At 47.2% G+C, this 26,020-nt stretch overlaps 1 protein-coding gene across 1 annotated transcript in view; it reads left to right on the top strand.

Annotated features, from left to right (window-relative positions):
• Window positions 1-8,029: 8,029 nt before the first annotated feature.
• The window catches only part of Vvl (ventral veins lacking), a 42,704-nt gene continuing 24,713 nt past the window's right edge, over window positions 8,030-26,020 (top strand). The window contains exon 1 of the mRNA XM_070656091.1: window positions 8,030-12,661. Within this exon, the coding sequence (XP_070512192.1) occupies window positions 9,813-11,159 (1,347 nt within the window). The 5' untranslated portion in view covers window positions 8,030-9,812 and the 3' untranslated portion in view covers window positions 11,160-12,661. The remainder of the gene's footprint in view (window positions 12,662-26,020) is intronic.

Here is a 26,020-nt window from a genome sequence, read left to right on the forward strand (position 1 = left end):
GTAAAACATTTTACTTACGGATTGCACCCGCCGATTGATGGCACGTTTGAAGAGCGAAGATTTCGAGCGGGCGACGTAACTCGTAATCAGGATTCCATTTGCGGAATTCTCTCGGGTACAGCTCCTCGTTGCCATATCGTAGAGATATCCATCCTTTCAGTTTCGGACTTGTCGGCGCGCGTACCCCTACGCACGGGGGCACGACCTGGGAGGCCCCCCTTACGCAATCTACAGCAAGCCTCTGATCTGCCATAAAGTCATTTCATAACCCATCCCGAGGGTTAAGTACCCCTCGAGTCCCAAATCCCGAGTTAAACGCGAACCCACCGAGAGAGCTTGAAACTTTCACGACACGATCTCTGGCCTCCTTTCACCCCCCGTCTCGCGCCCCTTCGCCCTGCCACGGCGTTATCTTTTGACAATTAAAGCTACAAAGCTGATATTCGCGGAAAAGTTGCCCGAGAAGCGGCGGTCGATTATTTCTGCGGTGAGCCGCGATACCCCGACAAGTTCTCCCTGACTTATCTCGAAATGAGTAAGTAAAATTCCGCATTATTAATAAGTTAGTGCTTAAATTTTTTTTTTTTTTTAATAAAAAAAAAAACTTTTAATCTAAGTGGAATGCAGATAAGTTTCACGCTGATACAAGCCGCGGTTGTTGTTGTTGTTGAAATAAAAGCCGTGATGAAAATACAAACTCTGAGAAATTGATGCGTCCTCCCGCGAATAATGCGATGTATTAATTTTACGATTCGACGGATAACAGCTGAGATTTTCATCTACGATTAATCTTGACGCTGACGTCCGGCGCTATTACGCGCGGCCGAAGCTGAACAAGACCGTGCATAAATTACAAGGCTGTCTCGTAACGCGCTCGCGACACAACGGGCTGTCTCTCTTTCTCTCTCCCGCTCTCTCTCTCCCTGGCACAAACTCGGGGAGAAAAAACGCGCGGTGACACTTGCGTCGGAATTAAAAAGTAAAAGCTCGTTATAAATCAAACGTCTTGTCAGCGGGTGTGGCGGCTGGCCTTTAAGCCGCCGCGGGGTGACGAAGGCGAAAACCCTTTCGTTAATTGCGCATCGCAGATGCCGGGACTATCACAGGCGCTCTTTACGAGGCCACTTCCCTCCCGGTACCGCGGCGAACGATCGTAGAGGAAAAAAAAAAAAAAAAAAGAGCTGAGCTTTCTTCGCAGCCGGGGAAAAGTTCGAGCCGTAAGCTCCGGTAGTGCCCTTAAAAGCGATTACGACCGTGCCTCGTAATCGCAACACGATCCGTTTACCGCGCGAAAAGAGGAAGGAATTAGACGTGCTCGACAAATTTTTCATGGAGCCAATTACATGCGGAAAACGATAAATTATTAGTGCTCTTGATACAATTTGATTTTCTTAATTATTTTCCACGCTTATCGTTTGCTATTATTTATTGGGATTGCAAAGCCTCCGTATTAAATTTACGCATCGTTACTTTTGGTAAATATTCGGGAATAAAAACGCGACTTGAGGCCGTGACGGTTTATTCCGATATTGCGGGTTACATCGTTTGATCAAAAGGAAACGGCATCGGCGAGCGAATACGAGCTAACTTTCAGCGGTAACGTCGCGAACTGCTGGCTCGCTGCATTAGGCAAGAGCTCGAGCGCGGCGCTTATCGTCTCCTTAATCAACTATACCCAGAGCGTCGAAGTTTCCGCCGCAGTTAGCGGGTCCTTAGAGTGCAAGGATCAAATAGTCCGCGCTTGAGAGAGCGTCGGGCTCGAGCGACGAGAGATCTCTCCCCCGCCTCTCGATTTCAAACGCAAATTCGCGTACAGCGTGAGGTCTACCAGACCTCAGCGAATCCCGTGCGAGTTTCGTTCGCTTCTGCCAAGGATCCGCGGTCGACGAAGTTAGCTGAGACCGATTCGATCCGCCGGCGATTATAATCGAATCCAAGACACCTAATCTATTCCGCACCTCTGGCCTCCCCCTCCCTTCCTTTCGACCCCGTGACGCTTTAACGAACAACCCTGGCACCTTTCCGCCATCCGCCGGGAATTTCCATCCGTTTGCCAGGCTGGACACTGGCCGGTGTAGTTTCAGCACTCGCTTTTGGCGAGTTATCCCTTAACTCGACGCATCTCGGCTGTGACCGCGATTACTTGCGAGCGTCCGGCGTACGGTGTAACGAAGGGCCGAATATTAATTTGCAGTCGCAAGATTTATCTCATGGTGAATCTAATTAACTCGTTAATTCGCGCTTCCGTCGCGCGTAGATTCTCGACCCTCGAGAACGGTCTAGCTCTCTCTTGCACTCGCAAAGCAATAGCTGTTTCTTTGCAAACAGCATCGGGAGTCCCGCTCGAGACTTACGGGGTAGAGGGTGATCTGGAGCAACCAAGGATGCTGCGCGCGGGATGACATCATCGCGAGAATGACTCGCTCTCTCGGGTTCGGTGGCCGCGATCGTAAAAATTCAGATCACGAACCGACGGCGGTAAATAAAACGGTCGCCCGCGTTTCCCCCGTCCGCCAACATATTTCTTCGCGCTCCTTACATCCTTGCACGTGCGGACTATCGATTCTCTCTCTTCAGCGGGGTAACGGTCGTGGCGGATCGAACTTTTTAAAGCGGAAATTCACGGCAAGGGTGGAAGCCGTCGGCGACCCTTCACCTCGACCGAGATCTTGACGCGCAGCTTGAAAAATCATTCTAACAGCGTAGCGATGAGCCGCTCAATTTTTAAGATTTTTTGAAAAGAAAAGAGTTATAAAAAAATATTTAAAAAATAGAATAAATAAAATACAACAATTTGAAATATTTCTATGCAATTAATGAAGATAAATTATTCTTATTGTTGCAATATTGATCATTTCATTATTTTGAATTTTTTAAAGATGCAAATACTTTTTTTCCCCCTCGCCGTTTATTGAATAGAGAAATTAATTTGTTTAATATTGTCGCGGATGTAATAATGCACGTGTTATCCTCGTAGCTTCGATTTTCCTTTCCGGAATGACTTCCTATCGAAACTCGCAGCTTGTTCAACAGATGTCGTTATATTTATCAACCCGTCTCTTTGTCGAGCAGCCCCTTTCGAAGGGGTGTCCTATAAAGTTTTCCTTCGTGCGATGCAGCCGCGCGCTGCTGCCATCTCGTTGCAATTCTGTTCACTGTACGAAAGTTCCCTCGCCCCTCGAATGCTCTCCTTCTGTCTTCTCGAGCTCCAGGTCCCCACTATTCGTGTCGTTACTTCCCTCCTTTCCAAGCACGCTAAATCTCGCTGCTTTCGCGCGCGTTCTCCTTCTCCTTTTTTTTTTTCTCCTTCCCCTTTCCTTGCCACCGCGAGGGCAGAAACCCACAATAGGGAAAAAAGCCATAGCGCGCCGTAAAATCCCTTATAGCGTATTTCGTATTAAAATATTAAAATATTCATTTCGGGCATAAAGGCGATCGAATTACGTCGGTTAACTTCCCTCTATTCACGTACAGGTGATGCGGCGCTTCCACTCGAAAGTTTTTTTTTTTTTTTTTTTTTTTTTACGATTGCCGTGACCTACGACACGTCCCGAATGTCCGTTTTTACACGCGGGAACTTCATCGCCGAGGAGCACGAGAAAGCGATTCACGGAAATCGCCGTGCATTTTATTCCGACGATCGTTAAAATGCGTGTGTATGCGCGCGTAATCGAGTCATCACGGCGGTCCAGCATTGTCACATGTCGCACTCTGTTTTAACAGATGATCAAATTCGTACGAATTTTCGCGCGCGGGCATTTTCGGGGCTCGCGCATATTTTGGAAAATGGACGGAATAAAATTCCGGCAGGTTTTTGGGTCGCCGGAGCCGGAAAAATTCACGCGTCATGCACTACGCTTCTGATGACCGGTGAAACGTGTTCGCTTAACGAAGATCCTGTATACGATGTCACACTGGCTGGCATTGCACCAACGGTGCATTCGCGTTCATTTGTCGAACATCCGCTCCCTCACTCCCTTTTTCTTTTTTTTTCTTTTAAAAATCGTCAATACATTGCATGTTGAAATTTAGTGATGTGAAGTCAAGTTGATTGTTAAAGTTTACATTTGAACGGATAAAACGGATTTTATACCTGCTTTTGTATTTTTTTGGTACTTTAATCACAAAATGACAAAGTTTTTTTAAAATTAGGATGTCAAAAGAATAGCTAACTTTAAACAATTACAAGCGAGTGTTTAGACAATAACTTCTCGAATATCCGCTTTCTAAACCTTACCTCTTCTTTTTTTTTTTTTTTTTTTTTAAATCGTCAATATATTGCAGTATTAAAGTTTAGTGGTTTCAAATTAAGTTGATTGTTAAGAAACCATTTCAATGTTTGTTAGTTTTTACGTTTAAAAATTAGAGTCAAGTTTCATGTTTGAAAGAGTATAATCAATTTTATACCTGTGCTTTTGCATTTTTTAGATATTTCTATCGCAAAGTAACGAAAGATCTTCTTAAAATTGGAATACCGAAAGAGTAGCTAGCTTTAAACAGTTACAAGCGAAATTTCAGACAATAAATTCAGACATTTCACGTCGTTAAAAGTGAACCATTAGTTGCTTGTTTCCTGCATTGTATTTCCCAACATTTGTCACTATGTCTTGCTTTTTCGCCCTTGTTGTTTTTTACCTGTCTCTTTTCTTCTTCCCTAAATTTATTCCACGTTCCGCGCAGAATGAAGTGGAAACCAGCTAGAGCTACCTGTCGGATCCTAAACAAATATTTCACAGTCGCATTCAATCCAATTTGACATCAAGGGAGAAGAGAAGGGGAGGGTATACAAAATTGAATTAAGGGTGCATTATGATGCCGTAACCCACTCGATCGATGGAGATGCAAAAAAAAAAGGGGAATTTATCGATCGCCCGTTTTGCAGATATAGCTTAAAAGGTTGGATAACATATTGCAGCAAGTTAAAAAAAAACTTTTTAATATTTAAAACAAAGCGAAAATCTTAATACAATGATTTATTATTAAAAATTTTTTTTTTTAAGTTTTAGATTTTAATGAACTTTATTGTTAAATGATTAATTATCATTGCGATGTCAGAGACGAATCCCTTTTCCTTCAGTCTTTTACAATTTTTTTTAAATAGTATCCCGCTGTTAACCGGTATTATGTTTTTAGTTTTGTAGCCAAACGCGAGAACGCATGTGCGCTTGTCATATTAAAACCCGCGTTCAATATCACTCTGGTCGAACGACCGTTTCAGCGAGATGCGTGCGTCTTTGGCATTTTAAACGGCGCCATTCATAATCTGTCAGCTCGACGATCGGCATGTAAAGGCAACTCTTTTACTGCTTCCTGTCCTTCTCGCGCGACAAACGGTGGCAACGAGCCGCCGTGGCTCGCGTAACGAACGCGAATTTATTTCGCCTCGCACGAGTCTTCTATCGCCCGTAGATTACCGGCCTCGCGAAAGGCTTGGCGGACACCGAGAGACAAAAAGAGGCGAGAAAAGACGGATGACCGGTCTTTCGTTACGTTTCACCGGCGAGAATTAGCCGCGCGTGCGAACGCGACGTCTAAGGATCCTCAGATAAATTATAAGAGTTATTTACAAGAATGACCCGCCGCGGCGGGAGGAACATTTAATTAATTAATTAATTTAGCAATATACTTGCGGGGCATTTTTTCTACAGACGGTTCCGGATATCTTGTTAAAAAACTGCGACAAGTCGCGTGTATTCTTGAGCGTTCGCGGCGAAGGAATGGAGAAAGGGGACGAGTGAAATTCCGGAGGCAGTTCGTGGGTAACGTACACCCGCGTACACGCGGAATGCATAATTTCCTTCTCGGCGACAGAGCTTTGCTAGTTGCTGGCGGCGTGCCGTGGCGGCGATGAAAAAGGAGACGCGCGGTAAAAGCCGTCGAAGCGACGCGCATCTCGCCGGAACTTGGCGGTCGTCAGCGGACGAGATATCGCGATATTTTCGGCGCAACGAATGCCCGACGATACGCGCTAAAAGTTTCACCGACGCGCCAAGAGTCTCAGTTTTACTGTACCGACCTAGAAACGCCACGGCCAACTGTTGCACTTTAGAAAATTATTTGGCGAATGCCTCGCAGGAATTCTTTCAAGCCCGCGCGATTCCAGGCGCGCCCGTAAACTCGCGAAACGATTCGGCTTTTCCGGGATTGCCGTTTCTTTTTTTGCGATTAGAAAACGGAAAATTCGCGAAAACGCTATATTACGATTATAATTAAAAGTAAAACAACGTTCCATATTAAATCTGACGTCAATCAAGCGGCAGTAATAGTCGAAAAAAAAAATAAAATAAACCTGTTTTTTTTTCTTTTTTTTTCCTTTTACATATTACGGTTAATCGTCGCTCGTCCAGTTCTTTTTTTTTCGCGTTGTACCACCGGAATTTCACGAGGCGAGGGAGACTGGTATCGCGCCACGCATCTGTGTTTCTATTATATTTTTTTTTTCTTCCTCCTTTTTTTTTTATCGCAACGCTCGAAGCGCAGAACTCGCGCGCGTCTCGTACGGGCGATAATTAGTCGCGCTTCCTCGCACGCGCGCGTAATAAAGAATGGGAGAATGAAGGAGGCTAGCGGCAACAATAACGCGAATGGCCACAGGTGCGAAGGTGCGCGGAGCCAGCCGGGTGGCTTGAAACAGACTACGACACAGAGGAGGATCCCGTGGCACACGATGATCTAGCCCACCCCTCCTGAGGGGTAGCTGGCACGTACTGCATAATGCTGCTACCTGTGGCTCTCATTTAAATGTACTAAACCTCGCTCGCGCGTTCGTTCCCCGTCTCCTCGCCCGCCACTCTTCTTCCCTCCTCTCAATACACTTACGCGCTCGCGCTCGTTTCTTGCGCCCGGCTCGTTCTTATCGATACCACCCTCCCGTTCCCGCTCACCTCGCAGGCTCTTTCTCCATAATTAATCATCCCAAATGAGTACCTGTTGCCGTTGCGTAATCGATAATTGATCGATTCGCCGCCTGAGCTCTTCTGGAGTTTCGTACCCGCAAATCCGAGCAACGGCGGATATCCCGCGAAAGATATTTTAATAAAGTAAAGGGGGAAAAAACATGCGCAGCGTCACCCACTCGGTTTTCTAGTCTGTTAAAGAATTTTGTATATTGAAAATGTTTTTCGACGTAGTCGTCGGGGCTTTTTTAAAGGAGACTCCGTTAAAGCCGCAAATTGGAGCTTTGCGGCACGTCGGATTATCCCTTTCGGCTCCGTCCCTCTTTCTCGCTTTATTCGCCCGCGAGACGCGACGACGGCGGCGTGCGGAATATTGATAACGAAGGCGTGCGTAATCAGCGAGCGAGCCGAAACCGACGGTTATCCCGTGCACCTGTTGCACCGCGCGAGCTACGCGAAAAGGAAATGAAACTGTCGACGGGCAGGATTGTACCGCGACGGTGCTTGAAAAATTGATCTTTCGTTCGCGTACGTGACGAGTGTGCCATCGCCGAGGAGCCGCGGAACGAGCACTCGTACGCCGGGAGAAAAATTCAGCCCCGACCATAATCTTATGATATTTCCAACGACAAACGTAGCCGGTTATATCCATTCGTTAAAAATACCGTAAAATTATAGTAAATTAACTTTTTCTCTGAGCGTTTGCGAACCGTCGACGTTCCGAAAGCACGACGGGAACAATAGGGGGATCTTACGGATTCTGCGTGCGCTTTATTTATTTTATACACTTTGTGATTACTTGAATTAATAACGCCTCGGGCGCGATTCCCACGTACGATTCTCATAGCCCCCGGATATTCCCACAAGATATATTTTAATCCCGAAGACCGGGGAATGCTCGTCGCGTCGCGACGTGTCTAGCGTGTCTCGTCGCGCGTACAATTATTCGCTATTAAATCAGTACCTGTTGCGTGCGTGCGCGGACGAGCGCGCCGTGAGAGATCGGGACAATGATCGCCGACCGTGAAAAATTTCTGAAGACATCCTTTGAGAGGCGAGATATTTGGTGAAATATGCATGAGCATAGAAGATGATGCCGAGCGCGCCTGAGAGAGAAGTAGAAGCTGCGGGAAGCCGTGTGTCACATGGCGCACTCGACATTCGCGTGTCGAATCCGCGCTTCTAATCGCGACGGCGGGAATAAAGCGGAGCGGAGCGGAGCGATGCGGTTGCGGCACAGCGCGCGCGGCACGGTGTGGCAGTCAGGCAGCCGTGGTGGAATTGGAGTCCGACGTCGTCGCTAGCGGTGGAGGTGACGGTGGTCGCGACGGTGGTGGCAGAGCAACGGCGGCGGTGGTGGTGGCGGTGGCAGCATCAGCGAACGAGCATTGTTGAACCAGGCGAGAACGTAGTCAAGTGACGGCAAGGGGGGTCGAGAAGATCTGGCGCCTGGGGTACCTCGCCTGCCTTCGGAGGCGCGGTTATACCAGGATCCGCCTGATGCTGACGCACATCGACGGCCACCTTGCCAGCTCGTCCAATTGCGAGCTGCGCAGCCAACGGTGGAAGGGATGCGAGCGGCGGTGACGCGCATGACGACCTCCACCACGAGCCGCACCGGGCACCTCGGGAACCTCGGGCGAACTGCGAGGCGAGGCAGTCAGTCGCTCTCAGCTACGACATGCATAACGCATGAGAGCCCGAGCGAGATCTTTCTAACCCGTCTCTCCTCCGTCGCCATACACATACACACACACATACACACCCACATACATTTACACAAACAACACACTCTCTTTCTCTCTCTCTTTTTCCTTACTCTCATACGTTCTTTCACGCACACACACGTATACCGTATGTATACACACACGTACACTCACGTAAAAAGAGGGACATCTACCACCAGAAGGTTCATACACGCACGACATCATATACCTATTCTACTCCCGCCGAGTCGAGTCTCTTCCGTTTCGCGATTACCGTCGTACGTCCCTTTACGCCGAGCCGGTCGGTCGGTCGCTCGCCGCTCGGTCGTCGGTCCGCCGTGGCAACCCCCGAGTGCAGTTGCGTCGTGCGTCGTTGTCGTCGGTGCGCGTCCACCACGTCGGGGCTACAGACACGACGCCAGTGCGGAGTAATCCTCGCATCGCTGTAGACATCGTCGTCGCCGTCGAGACGAAATCTGTGATTACTCGACAAGTTTTAATCCCTGCCGGGGATGTGTGACCTCCGCTGAATCGATATCCTCGTCGCGAGTGACTTCCTGACTCGATTCCAGAGTTGATTAAGTACATGGTAGAGAGCGAGCGTCCGTTTCACGCGCGGTCTTGCCGCGGGAGCGAGTAGTCGCGACGCAAGGGCTCGCGAAGCAAGCGCGAGAGAAAGAGCGAACTCCCGGAGCGCACGTCAGAGCGGTACTTCGATCTGGAAACGCAACTTTCCTCCGCGGGGATTCACCCCGTCGGAGTGGACGAGCGAAACGTTTCGACGGTGTCAGTCTTCGCCGCGGACTCGTCGATGTATCCGTGTTGCTGCGTACACGAGACTTTCAAGAAACTATGGACGGAACCTCGTCGAGAACGACGACCAGCCTCGTCTGGTCCCTTGTGCGACGACGTGATTTGTGGATTGTGCAACGAGTGATCAGTGATTACTAAGAGATCGTAAGGCGACCAGACACCTTTGGTTATTAGCGGCAATCGCATCTGAGATCCCGCTGACGGTCTCGAGTTCTCGCCGAATTTTCATCGATTATTGCAAGAAAATCTTCTTTCATTTTTATTCGTCGACGAAGATCAAGGACTTAGAGGCACGTTCGCGAAGAGGGTGCGAACGAAGAACGTGCCCCGTGGCCGCTCCACGGTGGGAAATTACATCGAGAAGGTTTCTCGAAGCCTCTCGACGAGCAGGAAGTAGATGGCCGCTACCACGTACATGCCGGTTAGTAGCGCAGTGTCTACCGACCTGGATGGTTCGGGTACAATCGGAATGAACATCGCCGTAGGTGGCTATCCCTCGGGCTCGCCCCGTAGCGCCGCCGACGGCGAGATGAAGTACATGGCGGCGCCGCAGCATCATCATCACCACCATCATCATCATCAGGTGACGTCCTCGCCGTCACCGAATGGACTTTCTCATCCGGCGAGCCTCTCGTCGGCGAATCCTTGGGTGAGCCTACAGCCTGGTAGCGATCCTTGGGCCGCCTCGATGGGTATGCACCACACCGGGCATCATACTCATCATCATCCGCACCAGGCAAACACGAGTCTCGATGTGAAACCGCTGACAGCGGCCGCCGCGGCGAGCGCGACGGACCAAGGTATGCACCATCGAGGTCCACATCAGTCCCCGGGGATGGCTTCGCCGCACTCCTGGCACGCACCGGTCGTCCCGTCGGCGCACTACAATCCGAGCGGTGGCGCGGCCTCGCCCACCACCCTCCAACAGTATCACGCAGCGATGAACGGCATGCTGCATCAACATCCGCATCAGCATCCGCATCAGTTGCACAATCATCAGGCCGGTCTGCCTCACCACCTGAGGGACGCGCACAATCACAGTCCACCGTCGGGACATCCTCTGCACGCGGGTCATCCTCTCGACAGGGATCACAGCGCCGGTGAGGAAGACACGCCGACGTCGGACGACCTCGAGGCCTTCGCCAAGCAGTTCAAACAACGACGCATCAAACTCGGTTTCACTCAGGCGGACGTCGGTCTAGCGCTCGGTACTCTGTACGGCAACGTCTTCTCGCAGACGACAATATGCAGGTTCGAAGCTCTACAGTTGAGCTTTAAAAATATGTGCAAGTTGAAACCGCTGTTGCAAAAGTGGCTCGAAGAAGCGGACTCGACGACTGGCTCTCCAACTAGCATCGACAAGATCGCCGCTCAGGGTAGAAAGCGAAAGAAGCGGACATCTATCGAAGTTTCGGTGAAGGGCGCGCTCGAACAGCACTTCCACAAGCAGCCGAAGCCGTCGGCTCAGGAGATCACCTCTCTCGCGGACTCGTTGCAGCTCGAGAAGGAAGTAGTCAGGGTGTGGTTCTGCAATCGACGGCAGAAGGAGAAGAGAATGACGCCGCCTAACACACTCGGCGACGGCATGATGGAGGGTATGCCGCCGGGCCACCAGAGTCAGGGCGGCCTGCACCAAGGTTATCATCCGCAGGATCATCTGCACGGCTCGCCCATGGGTCACAGCCACAGTCCGCCGATGCTCAGCCCTCAGGCTCTCACGGCCCACTCGCTCGCGGCTCACTAGCGTTCGCCGGGGCCTCCCCCGTTGGGCCTCACGGTAACCTCGCAGAACTCAGCGAATGTGTCGTCGACGGCAGAGACGACGACCTTACCGCCGTTCTATCATCACTACCTTCAAGCACGCACCGGCAGTTACACGACCTCGTAGCTGACCGACTCGCGGCGCCCTTTCTATCTATCAGACGGCGGCGCTCGTTACCGAGACGAAGGTACGGAATGGTGGCTTGTTCGACGAGGTTCAACGGGGTTTAACGAGGCCGAGACCGGTCCACCGGGGAGGCTGAGGAGCTGACGCGCACGGTCGCTGATTTTTTTTGCCGACCTTGACCGCGCGCCTAGACCCGGAGAGAGAATGAAAACCGCGGACGGCACAGACAAAATAAGAAAAACGTCGAGTGAACGAGAACGCGTTGCCGAGATTTCTGCGACCGACGGCGGACGTGGTGATTGTTCTTCAACTTCCACGAAACTTCTTCGTCGCCGTGGTATCATCGTCGTCGTCACCGCCAGCGTCATCTCGCAGTTGTTCACGGCCGCACAGCTATTTTTCCTCCAGCGACAACGTCCCGGTGAATAAGTGAAAGGTCCCCGTCGTGCTTTTTTTTTTTGTCCGCGGACGCGACGCAAGAGGAGACCCAGTGGCGTTCTCTCGAAAGGTATCATTGACGGATGTAGTGATGACGTTTTTTCTTCGCGCGGTCAGGTCGGGGCCCGTCCGTCCGTTTGTGTCCGAGCTGAATCGCGGACCTTGTTGGCTGTTCGCCGTTGTTGTTATTGTTGTTTCGTCGTCGTCCTCGGTGTGGTTAACGACGGTTCCCCGACCGGGGGGACCCGAAAATGGATGGTTCGGTAACAAGGTGCGCGAACGCGAGACTGATTCGGGCGAGGGTGCGGTCAGGAGCTCTCTTTCTCTCTCTCTCTTTTTCGCCCACGAACAATCCGGGGAACGTCGGACACGAAGCGCGGATCACGCGCGTGCGATTCTTACCTTATCTTCCGCGGAGTTCCGAAACCCGCGACAGACGGACGGACGGGCGTCAAGAAGAGAACATACGTAAAGAGCAAGTGCTGTGTTCGCGCGAGATTTGCTCGGAGCAAACTCGGCGGATGATGTAACATAAGTAAATATGGATTGTAAATAATGTACTAGATAAAGCTAGTAAGTTAAGTGAGAGAGAGCATGAATCGTCGTCGTCGTCGTCGTCTTCGTCGTCGGCAGCGAACGAGGAAGAAAATAATTAAAAAAATTAAATAATAAACGCGGGAGCTGGAGTAAACGGAGGAAGGAGTTTTGTAAAGGGAGAGAGGAAGAAGAGAGACAAGGAATGTGCAGCGCGACAAAATAGAAAAAAAAACGAGAGGGACAGATTTATATATACATATATATATATGCATATATGTAAAGGGACAGGGTGTGCACACCGAAGAGAGACCCGCGTGCGAAATCCTAGCGAGACAGCAAGACAGTTCCCCCCTCACGCGAAAAACCCCTTCTGTATATAAAGAGTAAGTATCCACCACTATATATGTGTATATATACACGAAAGTCTATACAGATAAAAATCTATCATTATATATAAATAGAAGGATTATATATATATATATGTATATGAGAACGCGAAATTGCGTTGCATCCGAGAGCTCGATGTTAATGTATAAATCTGAGGGTATCAGCTGTCTTATCATTATTGTATTATTATTATTATTACGTTTACTATTATACCGCTATAATTATGTATTATTATTACGTTATTGTGACGCTCATTTTTATCCGGTCTTGAGGAAAACGTTGTAACTGTGGCACAAATTCGGCGTAAGCGCGGTGAACTTATTATCGCTATTATAATATTTGTCATTATTATTATTGTCACTTATTATTATTATTCTTTATTATTGCGATTATTATAATTTTAATTATTATTACTGTCGACGTCACTGATGTGTCCGTACTGCCCGGGAATCGAAGCGCGAAGGAATCTCTCGCGTCTTCCATCGCTAACGGGCATGATATCGAAGAACTCATCCTCTCTCGCTCTCTCGGTCCGTGTCCCCCCTTTGTCTCTTCGCTTCTCATTTCGTTCGTCTCTTCGTCTGTCTGGGATTGCCTTTTTTTTTTTTTTATTATTTTAATATTTTTCTCTCTCTTATTTTAAAGAGGCTTAGGCAGATGCGAGGCTGACGCACGCGATTTGCACACTGCTATTTATCGAAAGTGTCTTACGTCACGAAGTATAGTATTAGACAATGATAAACCGCGTGATTTATGTGCAAGTTATTAATTATCCGATCAGTTTATGGTAAGGTAATTGCCACGTAAGAAATAACACCGAGACGTGTAATCTCACTTGCACGTTTTGACTCGTGCTTCCGTTATTGAATTCTACTGTCTTTAAACATTAGCGTGACGGAAGGCAAAAAGAAAAAAGAAAAGAAAAAAAAAAAAAGGCTTTTGACAGTTTGCATTTCCCGCAGAGAGAGAAACGAGCGGTTCAGATAATTGTGTATGTGGAATGTTAGATTAGTGTACGTGAACCGGTTACGCTTTTACCAAATTCTCCTTAGTTCGTTTGTCGATCGTCTCCACCGATAATCGTCTCGGTATCTTTTTCTTTGTGTAATTCGTCGCGCTCTATGCAAAACATGCAGAAGTAGTGACTTTGACGAAGCTGACCTTCTTACCGTCGGCAAAATTAATTCTTTCGCTTTAATAGAAATAAAGGTAATCTCTTGTAAAATGAAATGTATATACAATGTATATGTTTCGGGTCTCTACACAATGTGGTTTCGTTTTAACGTTCGAGACTTTCTGTTTTTTTGTTTCTGAGAATTCTTTTTACTTTTAAACCATTCTTTTTTTTTTAATGAACCTTGTTAACAAAACTACACAGCAACTAGACCGCTTTTGAAATTCTCTACAATATTGTTAGTCGGCATCCCTGTTTTCAATGTGCTCAATAATATTTCGCATAACTACGTTTTATCATTCTATTACAAATTACTAATTTAAAGATCGCGAGATTTCCAGACTTGAGCGCGAAAGCCGTCGCGTAAATAAAGTATTCTGCGGGAAGAAGGTTTTCTTCGCCGACTAGAACCTCTTTCAGTTTTTCAGTGTCGCTTTGTTCCGCTGTTTTTACGCTTTTTGTTTTTTCCCGTCTGTGTCGAGCCCTTCCGAGATCGATACGCCGCTTTTTTTGCGGCTTTTTCCCGATGTTATTGCGAAACGCGTAGGTGGTCGCGAACTCCGACGCACACCTTCGCCTTCTCTCTAACGATTTATTTTCCATCTCAATCGCTGTGTGGTATTTCGTGCCCGGTGTATCGAGCGCCCACGCGAGATCTCTTTTTTTTTTCTCCTTTCATCGCAATAGGCTTGTTTACGTACTACGGGCTCGCTCGTCTAAAATGATCGACTACTGTTGTTGCTGGCGCATCGCTAGGTATTTTCCGAAGTTGTTTACGTCTTTAAAATATAAAAAACTTTGTTTTGCGTGCTTTTTTTTACGGAGATCGGTATCGACACCACGGCAAATCGTCTTCCGAACGTTATTTAAAAGGCGCACATTTACGCGATCCTTTTATAATTGCATCCTTGCGCAATATTCCCCGACGCGCAAAATAATACGATATTGCATCTAGAAAATTATTAATCGTAGGATTTTGTGTCGCCATTTCTCGAGGTTGTTTTAGTCTGGGTCCTGTGATCGAAACGGTGCTCGCGTCGCAAGGTCAGGTCGTCGCGAAAAAGCCGCGTTTGGCTCCGCCGGTCGCGTTCTTATTTGAACAGGGTGGTTCAACGAACCCGTTCGTCACCGTCTAGTAATGCCCAAACTATTGCGTTGACACTGCGCGTATTTGCCGAAACGCCGACGGTAATTTATACACTTCCGCGGAGTCGTACTTGCGTCTGGCAGCCGGGGCCGCATAACGATGCATTTAGGTGTGTATAAACTGCCCGGCGCGTTAATAGCGCCCGCAGTATCTACTTGCCGGCTAAAAGAGTCGTTTAGGGGCACAGACGCGCGGCTTGTAATTCACGGGCCAATTTGGGAAGAGAGAGATTTTTATGGGGACGCGATCGTTCCCCGAGCACGTCACGGGGCTTTAATAAGGTGGGCCCCACCGTATCTGGGGGGGACTTTACGGACGGGCTGACGTTACGCGCGGGCCCCACTGCGCGACGCGTTAATCATCGTAATTTTTGATCGTTATAATGCGCTTAACGCATCGCGGGCCGTTTGTTTCCGTAACACTTGGTCGTTTCAGTTAATGATACAACATTGGGGCTTCGAACCCATCTCCCGTACCCAGCCTCCGCTTAACAGGTTGCGCGTCTACGAATCTAGTCTTCAACGCCGTCACTTTTAGAAAACGTCCGCGTTTTATCGCGGCACGGGATATCACGAGACATATATGTCTGTTTTACTTGGCGAGCTAACAACGTCGTCTAGCGGCGGGCAATTTTATCGGAGTTACCTCGGTGTCGCTCCGATTCTACGAGCCTTATTCTTATTAGCTCGCCCGCCGATAATCTGTATTCTCGCGGTACCGGGACCTTGGAAATTCAGCCCCGTTCGTTACAATCGATCGCAGGCGCGCGTTTCCTTTACGGATTAACATTTCCTAACAAATCAGTTAACGTGCATCCGCCCTTCGTACTATCGTGCGAGCGCTTTAAGGTCTTATCTGCGACTATCGTGCCGGATCGGTAGAGGCATATTTGCTTGCGAGACGAGCTTAGGAATTTTATGAGATCCGATATCGGGCCGTTCGTCCTCCCGCAGGGATCAGAGCCTTTTCCGCATTAGTGATGCTCGTTAGCCCTCCCGTATACCGGAATACAGACGTTCCTCCGTGGCGTAATCACCGTGCCGTCGTCGAGGACAAATCAAACCCTTATTAAGTCGCATCTAACAATGTCGGCGCGATACGAAACCCATTCATTCTCGTTTTAAGAAATTTCATATGTCGTTAAACTCGCTGCTAATGTCTCTCATCAGTCTCGCGTCACAATATCTTTCTAACTTCTCTTATTTGCGTAATTACCACTTCGTAAACTTATAATCAATTCGGAAGACCACTGACCGCAGAATATATTTAAATCTAAAAAAATATATATATATATATTTAAATTGCTGCAGTTGCGCTTGTCGATTGAGAATCAATCCTCTCAGCCACCGCTAAATAAGACGTGACTCGCAGCGCAAATATCTGCTCTCGCGCGAGAATATAACGTGATTTGAACAATTTTATACACGACGGGTGTTATAACAATCGCGCTTTATGAACATTTCGAGCTCGATTTAGACGGGATTACGTTCGAATTGAATCTTGGAGATTAATCGAAGCACGTCGTACGAAACATTTCTGAACGCGATGCTAATGGACTTCTTTCCCGATCGAGTTTACTTTTTGTATTTAATAACGCATTGTGTTGCACGCTCGAAATAGCAGTCGCGCTATATATTATGCGGAATGGTGATTACTGCAATTACGTGGAATATTATCAGTCGCACATAGAACTTCTGTGATTATTTGTTCAATTGGCTGCCGATGCTTATCGCCGTCTTCTTCTGATATTTCTCTGATTGGCGCGACATATTCGATGCGATCGAGCCAAGCTCTCGACTTTATCGGGCTTGTTCGCGTCTCGCGAGGATTGGGCTTGCCCGAAAAATAGTTATGCAACAAGGAGGTTCGCTAATTAAATTAATACCGCCAGTCAAGAGGCTCTGAAAATTATTCCCGTGCTTATTATCGCTCGTACTCGGTATTAACGACGCAACGACGGCGAAAAACATTGGCATCTGCGCCAATACCCGCCTTCTAACTTTGACGAGAGGTGTAATCTCGATAATTTTAATGAAACGCGCAAATTACGTTGCGGAATTCAATTAAAAGACGCTGAAAATTGATCTGCTCGACGTAAAAAGTCACGTTTACGAATACCCGTGGATGCGATTGACACGCGACGCTTATTATTAAAATAATTCAAAAGATTTCACTTACGCTATTTGCATATATACACACATATATATATGTGTTTTTTTTTTCCACGCGCCGTTCCGCATAATTCAATTGGCGCTCGTGAATTATGAATTCCGCGCCGCGGAGATTGCACCGCGTGTTGATTTTATGATGCGATCCCTTTTTATTGTTGCATAAAAAGCTGTTAGCAAAATGAATATTGTTAGAGGAATCTCCGAGAGGCGCATCGGCTGCAAACCCCTCACGTTAGTTTATTACTCGCGTGTTCCAACAATTGTAGCGTCGCGTTACAAATCGAATGGAGGGATGTACGCGCTAATGCAGGCGTTAACGAAGGATTGTTTGTGATATGAGCGATACGCGAAAGTCAATCGCCATTTGTTATTGCATGTTAGTTTCTGTTATTTTTTTTTTTCTTCCCTTTTAGTAAAAGTAAGTAAAGACGAGCCATCCACACTCGCAATGAAAGAGAGCGAGAGGCGAGGAGGAGAAAAGGAGACTAGTGTAATGTGCGAAAAAAGATTTGTTGAGCCAACGAATCATCTACCGCTTTTAATTTGCCGCGAGTGATTAGAAACCGCGATCTCTCTCTTTGAAATTCAGCGACATTTCGTTACAGCTCTTTTTATTTTGTATAACCGTGGAAGAATCCCTGCAAGAGCGACGAACGTTTTATAATTTAACTCGTAAAAAAAATAGGCCTTTCCGAGATCGAAATTAATGGCGATTGATCGCGCCGGGTGATTTTATTGGCTGAACAAATCGGACAGTACGTTTCTCTTTTTATTTTTGTTTTTTTTTTTTTTTTATTATTCGGGGGGAACGTCGAGATACGAGCGAGGGAGACTGACTGCGGAATTGCGTAACAGTGAATGAGATGCTGCGCCGGAAAATTCGAAATTAATTTTCTTTTTTTTGCTCTTTATTTTTTGTAAACGCAAGGAACGGAAGAAAACGGGAGCGCAGAGCGAGCGTGGAAAAAAAAGAAAGAAAAAAATACGAGCGTGACCGTGCGCGGCGTGCGATTGGTGGAAAAATCGATGTTAATTGCTGCCTCGTGCGATTGCTGGCGAACGTGTTCGGACATATGGAGGTCGAGGAGCGCGGTTGTTCGTTAAGGAAATTAAGGAAATCCTTTTCCGGGCGAATCGGCCGCGCGCAAACGCGAAATTGGACAATTGCTAATTGGATCGTGTCCCGAGGTACGGTTCCTTTTTTCCTTCCTCTCTGCGGAATTGACAATAATCGTGATTTCGCGCAACAACCGCACTCTTCGATTTTCTCGTTCTATCTCGCGCGGAAAGTGAAATTGGTATAATTTCGATAAATTCAATTTTATGTACGTATGTATGGCACACACGTGCGTCGCACGTGTGCACATTTATACGGCATTTAAATTAGAAAGTAATTAAAGCGCTATTTCCTTTGGATAATTTTTTAAATTAAAATTTTTACTTTTAATTTGTAAGATTTTTTTTTATTTTTAATAGTTTCACGTAAAATCAGTTTTATATATAGGACAGTCGCCATGGAGACTCACGAAATTTATACCGATTTCGATCCACAGTTTCGCGTTTTTTCGAAATATCACGTGTGGATGTTGCAAATTATGAGCGATATGCAAACAAGAGAGAGAGAGAGGGAGAGAGAGAGAGAAAGAAAGAGAGAGAGAGAGAGAGGCATGCAAATATGCGCGTGTACACGAAATCTGTATCTGTAAACGATTCTTCCCCTCCGCCTGCTCTTTTTCCCACGTTGTATATTATTAATATAATTAAATCTTAATTATTATATTAACATAAAAATAAAGAAATCTGACGAGTGATGGTGGACGCATTTTGTTAGAATGGCGGAAGCTAAATTGAATTTCGATTAATAAACGACATGAAAGTAATGTGCAACATACACTTGGCGTTTTGCTTTATTTGCCGGATCATTGAAGACATTCTCAACTTTTTTTCTACCTCGTCGATGTTCTACGTTAGCGTATCGTGAGAACAGAATCGTCCTACGGTCTTTTCCCTCCCCCTTGTAAATCACTTCTTGTTGTACCATAAAATGTTGATTGTTTAAATAAATGCGAAAGTGCGACATTCCCATCTGGTTTTGATCATTGCTGGCGATCTGCGTAGCGCATACACGTCTCGATTGGTAAACATTCCACGCACGAGATAAGGTCAGTAGACTTTCAAGCGATTAGAAAGCCGCGCGGCGAATTCGATAAATTTTATAAAAAGAAGAAATATTCATGAGACCACCGCGGCTGGCCAAAATCAGCTGTCCGCTCGTTTCGCAAATCTTCTTGCAGAGTTTCTTTGCTCCACAATAGACGAGCTTGCGGCTTCTCGAGGTTTTTAAGAGTTGTCGCTTTTTTTTTGTTTTTTTTGTTTCTTTTTTTTTCCTTCTTCCCGCCGTCGGATCACCGTGGGCGAACACTTTTACTCTCGCGTCTCATTTCCATCCCCGATGTATCCATGAATAATTACGGTAAAAGTTCACTCGCGCGACTTAATCGTGGCACGGTTGGTATTGAAGTCTCTCCGCGCATTAATTAAGAGCTTAATGAACAACGTCGCGAGTGATGCCGAAGAAACGACGAAAAATGTGTGTTCGCACGCATAATCGATCGAGCCTGAATAACTCGTCGTCTCTCCCAGAACCTTTTCCTGGTGATTGTCTCTCGTTTCCACGAACGAATCCGGGCTCTGTTTGTCGATCGACGGCGAGAGATATACCTTCGCCCGGTCGCCTCGATTATTCCCTCTCGCGCATCGCGTGTAATTATCGCGCGATATGACGAAATTGGCACGACGGCCGAGTGACAAGCGGAATAATCGCGCTTCGCGAAAAAGAAAAGGAAAGAAAAAAAAGGGGGGAAAAAAAAACTCCGCTTGAGATAGCACAGCGTTAGTGAAATCCATTAAACGTTTATGACGGTATTGGGACGAGCATGTCCTAACAGAGACATTCAATTTGTGCAACGCAGAGACGATCTCTCGCGTGCGAATTTGGATTATCAATCGCGCGCTGCGTTCCAAAATTAGCCAGCAATATATCGTGTGATTCGAGCTACGCATATTGACGCATATTAGAACTGCATGTACGCAGTATATTTAAAAGTCCCGATGATCGGTATACATTACGGTCGCCTTTTCAATACCAAAACTATTTACAGAAACGAGGGACAACTTTTCCGCGATTTTCTTTACAATGTCAGTGCCTCGGTAGGTTTTATAATTTTTTTTTTCCTTTTTTTCTTTCAACGTGTATGTACTTTGCGTCCCGCAAAATTGTTTTGTCATTAGAAGCAGTCCATTACGCAAAGAAGGTTGGAAAACATTGCTCTAACGTTCGTGAGATTCCACTGAGAGAGCCCAGTGTTTGCTCATCATCGAACGCGTATCGGACTGACTCCTAAGGTGTTTCTCGCTACGCCTACGGTTACGCATCGAAGGCTCGTGTCGTTGTTGCTTATCGCGAAATCGAGTATCGTGGCACGTTTTACCTTGAAGAAGCAGTCGCCTCCTCCCAGGGATTTTATTGCCCAAGCCGAGTGATGTAATCTGAAACAAAAAAGGCTCTAATATTGGTTCCATTCAATAATAATTAACACGCATCTCGCTGCGCTTTTTTTTCTGATTTTTCTTTTTCATTCTTTTTTTCGGCTCGCAACGATTATTCCGATTTAAATTCGTACCTATTTAATTACTGTTTGCCATCAATAAAATCTCGCGGCCAGTCTCGCCGTTCATAATTAAGCCATTTAGAATATCTGATTGAGAGATCTTGGAATACACCGTCATATTTATTATTACTTATTTTAATCTCTCTGCTCGCTGTTTGTCCATTCCATAAATGTCGCGTAAATAGCTCGGTCAATTAATAAACCGGAATTAATGAAAAAGTTTTCGAATCGAGGCAAAAAAGCGCGCCGGCACAAAGAAAAATGGTAACTACAGGTGAAAGGAAAAAACACTAAAAAAATAATAAAACAACATGTTTACGCGTCCAGAAGGTATCTGCGATACAACTAAAAATAAAGTGTGAGAAAATGAGATTAATCTTTTCCTTCGTAATTGGCCGACCTCAACGGGTGATGGAAAATACCGATTTATTTAACGTTTTTTACTTCGCGCGTCGGCGCAAAATATTTTACACGCATTTTTTAAGTACTTGCGGTGGAAATTTTCGTCGGCCGCTTAATCGCGAATTGCCAATCGTGTTTTTCTACCGTCTGATATCGGGCCGTGTGGGGAAAATTACGAGTGCCCGATGAAACTAATCGCACACCGCCAGGCAAATAGTAAATTATTATCGCAGCCGAAATCGTCCTCGGTTTAGCATAACAAGATTCGCAATCAGTATGTCGACGTTCATTGTGTCACAGGGTTGGCCTCTCGCGCCGGTGCTTCCCGCGGAAAATTATCGTGTCGGCGCGACGCGCCAAATCCGGCGATGCAAAATATTTAGATCGATGCACGTCGTACTGATTTCGACGGTTTGTCTGCGCTATTTCTGCGCGATTATTCCACGCGATCGTGAATTAATTGGAAGTATATCACGCTTGGTCCAATTTTTCCACATTGAGTAGGAAGCGAACCCTTTTTATGCGACGAAAATATCGCGCTTTACGAAAATACCACACGGGAAAACTTCTGCACGACATCTCTTGATGTATCGTTATTGATTTATCGGAAATAACCGGTGTATGAAATTTATTAAAGCACGCGAATTTAACGAAAGTAGCAGATCAGAGCATATTTTACTGTAGAGTCGGCGCCCGAGTCTAGCAAACCCGGCAAAAATTCGATTCCAATTAAAATCGATTTTAATTAAAAATATATTGACTACTTGTGGACGAGAATATTAAAACTTATTAAACAATACCTAAAAATTTTCTAACTTTAAGAGAAAGAGAAAGAGAGAGAGAGAGAGAGGAGAAAGAGCTGTGCGCTCTGAAACGGCGATTAATATATTCGTCCTATTATTTAAATTTTCTTTTACTTCAGGTTTCTCTTCGATTACTAGTTCGTTGCCACGAAATTAGCGGACGCGCGAGGGTTTGATGAAGATGTTAATACATCTTCGAGGCGAGTGTGTAATGTTTCTTTTAACGCGACACCCAATTGTGTAACGGATTTAAAGCTCTTTAGCCATTTCTCTCGTGTCACGGCGAACGGCACGAAATACGACTGACCGTTATTCCGAATGCGTGCGTTTGTCTCGTAAATCTCGTCCAGTGTGAGTAGCGACGTCTTTTTTTTTTCTCTCTTTTTTTTTTTCCCAGCAATCCGCCGAATCTATTCGGGGTATAATACCCCTCTATTCGCCGATGCTTTTTCGCGACGGAGAAAAAGTCGCGCTCCTGCATCTCGCGCGCGCGCACGAGAATATTTTTACAATCGGTTTTTACACGCATTGTTCGCGGTTTATGTCGCGCTTATTTTTACGGCCGTTAAAGGCGAAAGAGTATGATCGCGCGACCGCGAAACAGCCGCGTCGATTTCATTGCCTGTGCTCGCTTCCTATTACGACTTCCCTATTCGCAAACTAACCGTCTGATGCATTATTCAACGCTTCATCTCTCGGCTGAAAAATCTCGGATAATTCCATTCGCGGTGATAATCGAGTTTTATCAGAAAGTAACAAAGATTAGCCAGATATTTGTCTCGACGGCGCGGCGTAAGCGACGCAAATGGGAAGCTTCATTTTAACAGGTTTAAAAAAAATTTTTTTTTATTATTATTTTTTTTTTATTCATGAAGACGGAAAGGAATTGCGGGTCACGTTCGGTGAGCTCTTCCTTAATTCGCATGAATTGTCGCGGATAAACGCGCCTATAATTTCCGAATTAATTTACCAACGGCGAGCGGCGTCCCGCGACGATGACACAGCGCGTCGGAAGCGACGTAAAAAAAAAAATCTCCGCAACGTTAATATGCAGATTTTCACGCGCGACGATTACGCCGGTGGCTTCCTGGCGGCACGATCTCCGCCAATGAAGGTGATGGGCGTCACGGTGAAGGTATCGCGTTACAATCTTACTCACTTCGGAAGCGCGCAAACACGGCTCCGGGTAATCTCCGCGCCGAGAGAGTAAGGGACAGGCGGGGATAATACCGATAATCATAATCGCGGTCGCCGATAGCCGCGCCGGGCCCCGTGATCTGCCGCCATCTCGATATCTGTCGTGATGTACCGGGCGTGTCGACCAGATTGTCGCAACCTTGGCCACGTTTTCTCGTCGACGAGTGACGGTCGGATATTTTTCTTTTTCCTTTTTTTTTTCTCCTTCGCGCTTCCCGAATGTTAGAAATGACGGAAAACCGGCAGCTCGGTGAGAGATCGGCCGCTTTGTTCTCGAGGAAACATCAGACTTCAACGGTTCTGCGCGACGCGACGCTAAATGCAGGTGCAAACAAAGCACTCGCCGGTGTAGAAATAAGAAAATCGATGTCCATTAAGGGGGAATCTCCCTCGGATTAGGAAAGCGCGTTAAAGGCCGGCGCGAACGATCCTGATTTCGCATGCCGATGCACGCCGGTCGTACAGCCCGTAGCAGTAGTGACGATCAGGTGGCTGACACGTGCTTCCGGTTCCTAATGCCGACGAAAGAACGGTATTGCTTGACGGCGTGGTTGTTGAAGTTGCCATCCACGCGTAACCGTGCGAGACAGATTATGTTAATGTGCGAATTTCGAGCTCGCGTATGTGTGGAAATGTGCATCCGATTAAGATGCATCGCGCAAGGAGCACCGGGAAGGGCACGGGAAGGCAAGATTCGCCCGCGTAACGCGAATAAGCACTTTAGTTCGGCGCATTGTTGCCTCGCTCGGCGAAGAACGAGCGAATCGCGCACCGTAATTAAGCTGTTAATGCGTGAATAAATAGGTCTTCAGGTGGAAACTTATTGGCGAGAAACGAAGTGTGCTGGAATAACTGATGCTGGAATTAACGGAAGCAATGACAATTCGCGTGGTCTCCACGTGCGCACGTATTCTATTTAATCTAATTAAAGTCGACGTTACCTGGTCGCGCATACGCGTTATCTTTCACGTGTTTCTCGTCGTTACGCAGAGAGTACGTAACGACTTATCAGCGAGGAGAAAAGAAAGCTAAATAAAACCGTACGTAGAGAACGTAACAGTTCAAATAAAAAAAAAAAAAAAAAAAAAAAAGTACAAGTTGGTTTCGTGTGTAATGAAATAACGAGCGGCTTCTTTCCGATAGTCGGAACGTTTTTCGAAGCGTCGATCGTTCTCAGTGAAACGCTCTGTACGAGGAGTAGCGAAATGTCGAGGTCTGCTCGCGAGTACGCGCGCGGAATGCCAGCTAACAAAGCGCGCGAACGGCGGCAATTCAGGATGAAGATGCAGCGGAGCGAGAAAGGTGTCGCTAAGTATAATTATGGTATTCCAGATAAGGTCGGGTAACGTGTAGCAACGACTCCGCACGGCTACCGGTCTCTTGTACGAGCGGCCACTTTTATCAATCGGCTATTAAATCAATGCACCGACCCGGCGGATCGCAGCGCCGCCGTTTCACGCTTCGCTAATGCGCGATCCGAGGAATGTCAGGAAGGCGATCGGGATTGGCGCCGTGATAACGAGAACCGGAATCCGCCCATATGTCAGTTCCATTAAACAACCCTTTCACGTCGCCTGATATTTCAGTAGTACATTCAGCGGCAACGGCCGTATTTCAGTATTCAAATAGAGCTCGCATTGAGATTCGCACAAAGTTATTCTTCCCGCCAATTGGCCGTTTTATTCTCCCCTATCGAGATTTATTTCAGAAGGTTTCTTACGCCTGGGTTACGTATATACATATATTAATATGATAGATACGGGCGTTCTCGAGGAGAAGAACACTTGAAGGCAGAGCGAGCAAACGGAACAGAAAAATTACCGCGCCGAGGAAAATCGTAGAAAACGTAAATGAAATACTGGAAAGAGATTGCATCGGAGATGCGAATAGGAGATACCGTGGAAGTCGGCGTTACGATGTTAGAAACTAGAAAGGCCGGCGCTCGTCGATCGATCGACAACGCCGAGGAAAGCGACGCCGATCCCGAGGACGAGGCGTCGCGACGCAAATTGCAATGTGCACGCGTGTGCCCGTGCAGACGTCGCGCTACGCCTATAACAATAATTTCAGTAGGTGTGAACGAAACCATCAGGGAAGGAGGATGGCGAACGCGCGGGGCACGAGGTGGAGGGCACAAGAGCGCAAGTCCGCGAATCCGAGAGGGTCGACAGGGGGTTGATTAGCGCCTGCGCCGTTATTTGCCTCCGCTTCAACCCCTCGCCGTTCCCCTTACCTCCCTCGTCTAAAAACCACGTCCCTCTCTTATCACCCCCGCCACCCCCACTTCGTTATCATCCCTACCCTTTCGAACGCTCCGTACCACCCCACACGCGTCACCCTTCCGCCCTTTCGCGTCTTCCTCCTCGTTTGTCCGCCCCTCGTTTGCGTTTCCCTTTCTCGTCCCTCGACTTTCCCTCTCTTTCTCCGCGGAGGACTTTCGGATTTTTCCCTCGCTTCTTCCCTTGTCAAGCGGCCTTCGTCTATCGCCCTCCACCCTCCTTTCTCCCGGCTTGTCGGTCAGTTTCACCCCCTTTCGATACGCACCGCTCATTGTTCACGCGTGTCACGCATCGCCGAGGTGAAACCATCCGACGATTTCCTGGCTGGCACCTGGTTTTGCGCGCTGCTTTTTTTCTCTCTTTCTTTCTCTCTTCTCTCGGTCTCTCTCCATCGCCTGCTCTCGTATCGCAGAAGCCGTTTGTACCGTTGACCAGTCGGAGGGCACACGATCGCCGGATCGTGACGAGACGACGGAAAGGGGGAGGACGACTTCCGAAGTGACCGATGTCA

Source organism: Cardiocondyla obscurior, linkage group LG01 (genome assembly GCF_019399895.1).
Source record: "Cardiocondyla obscurior isolate alpha-2009 linkage group LG01, Cobs3.1, whole genome shotgun sequence".
Classification (NCBI taxonomy): domain Eukaryota; kingdom Metazoa; phylum Arthropoda; class Insecta; order Hymenoptera; family Formicidae; genus Cardiocondyla; species Cardiocondyla obscurior.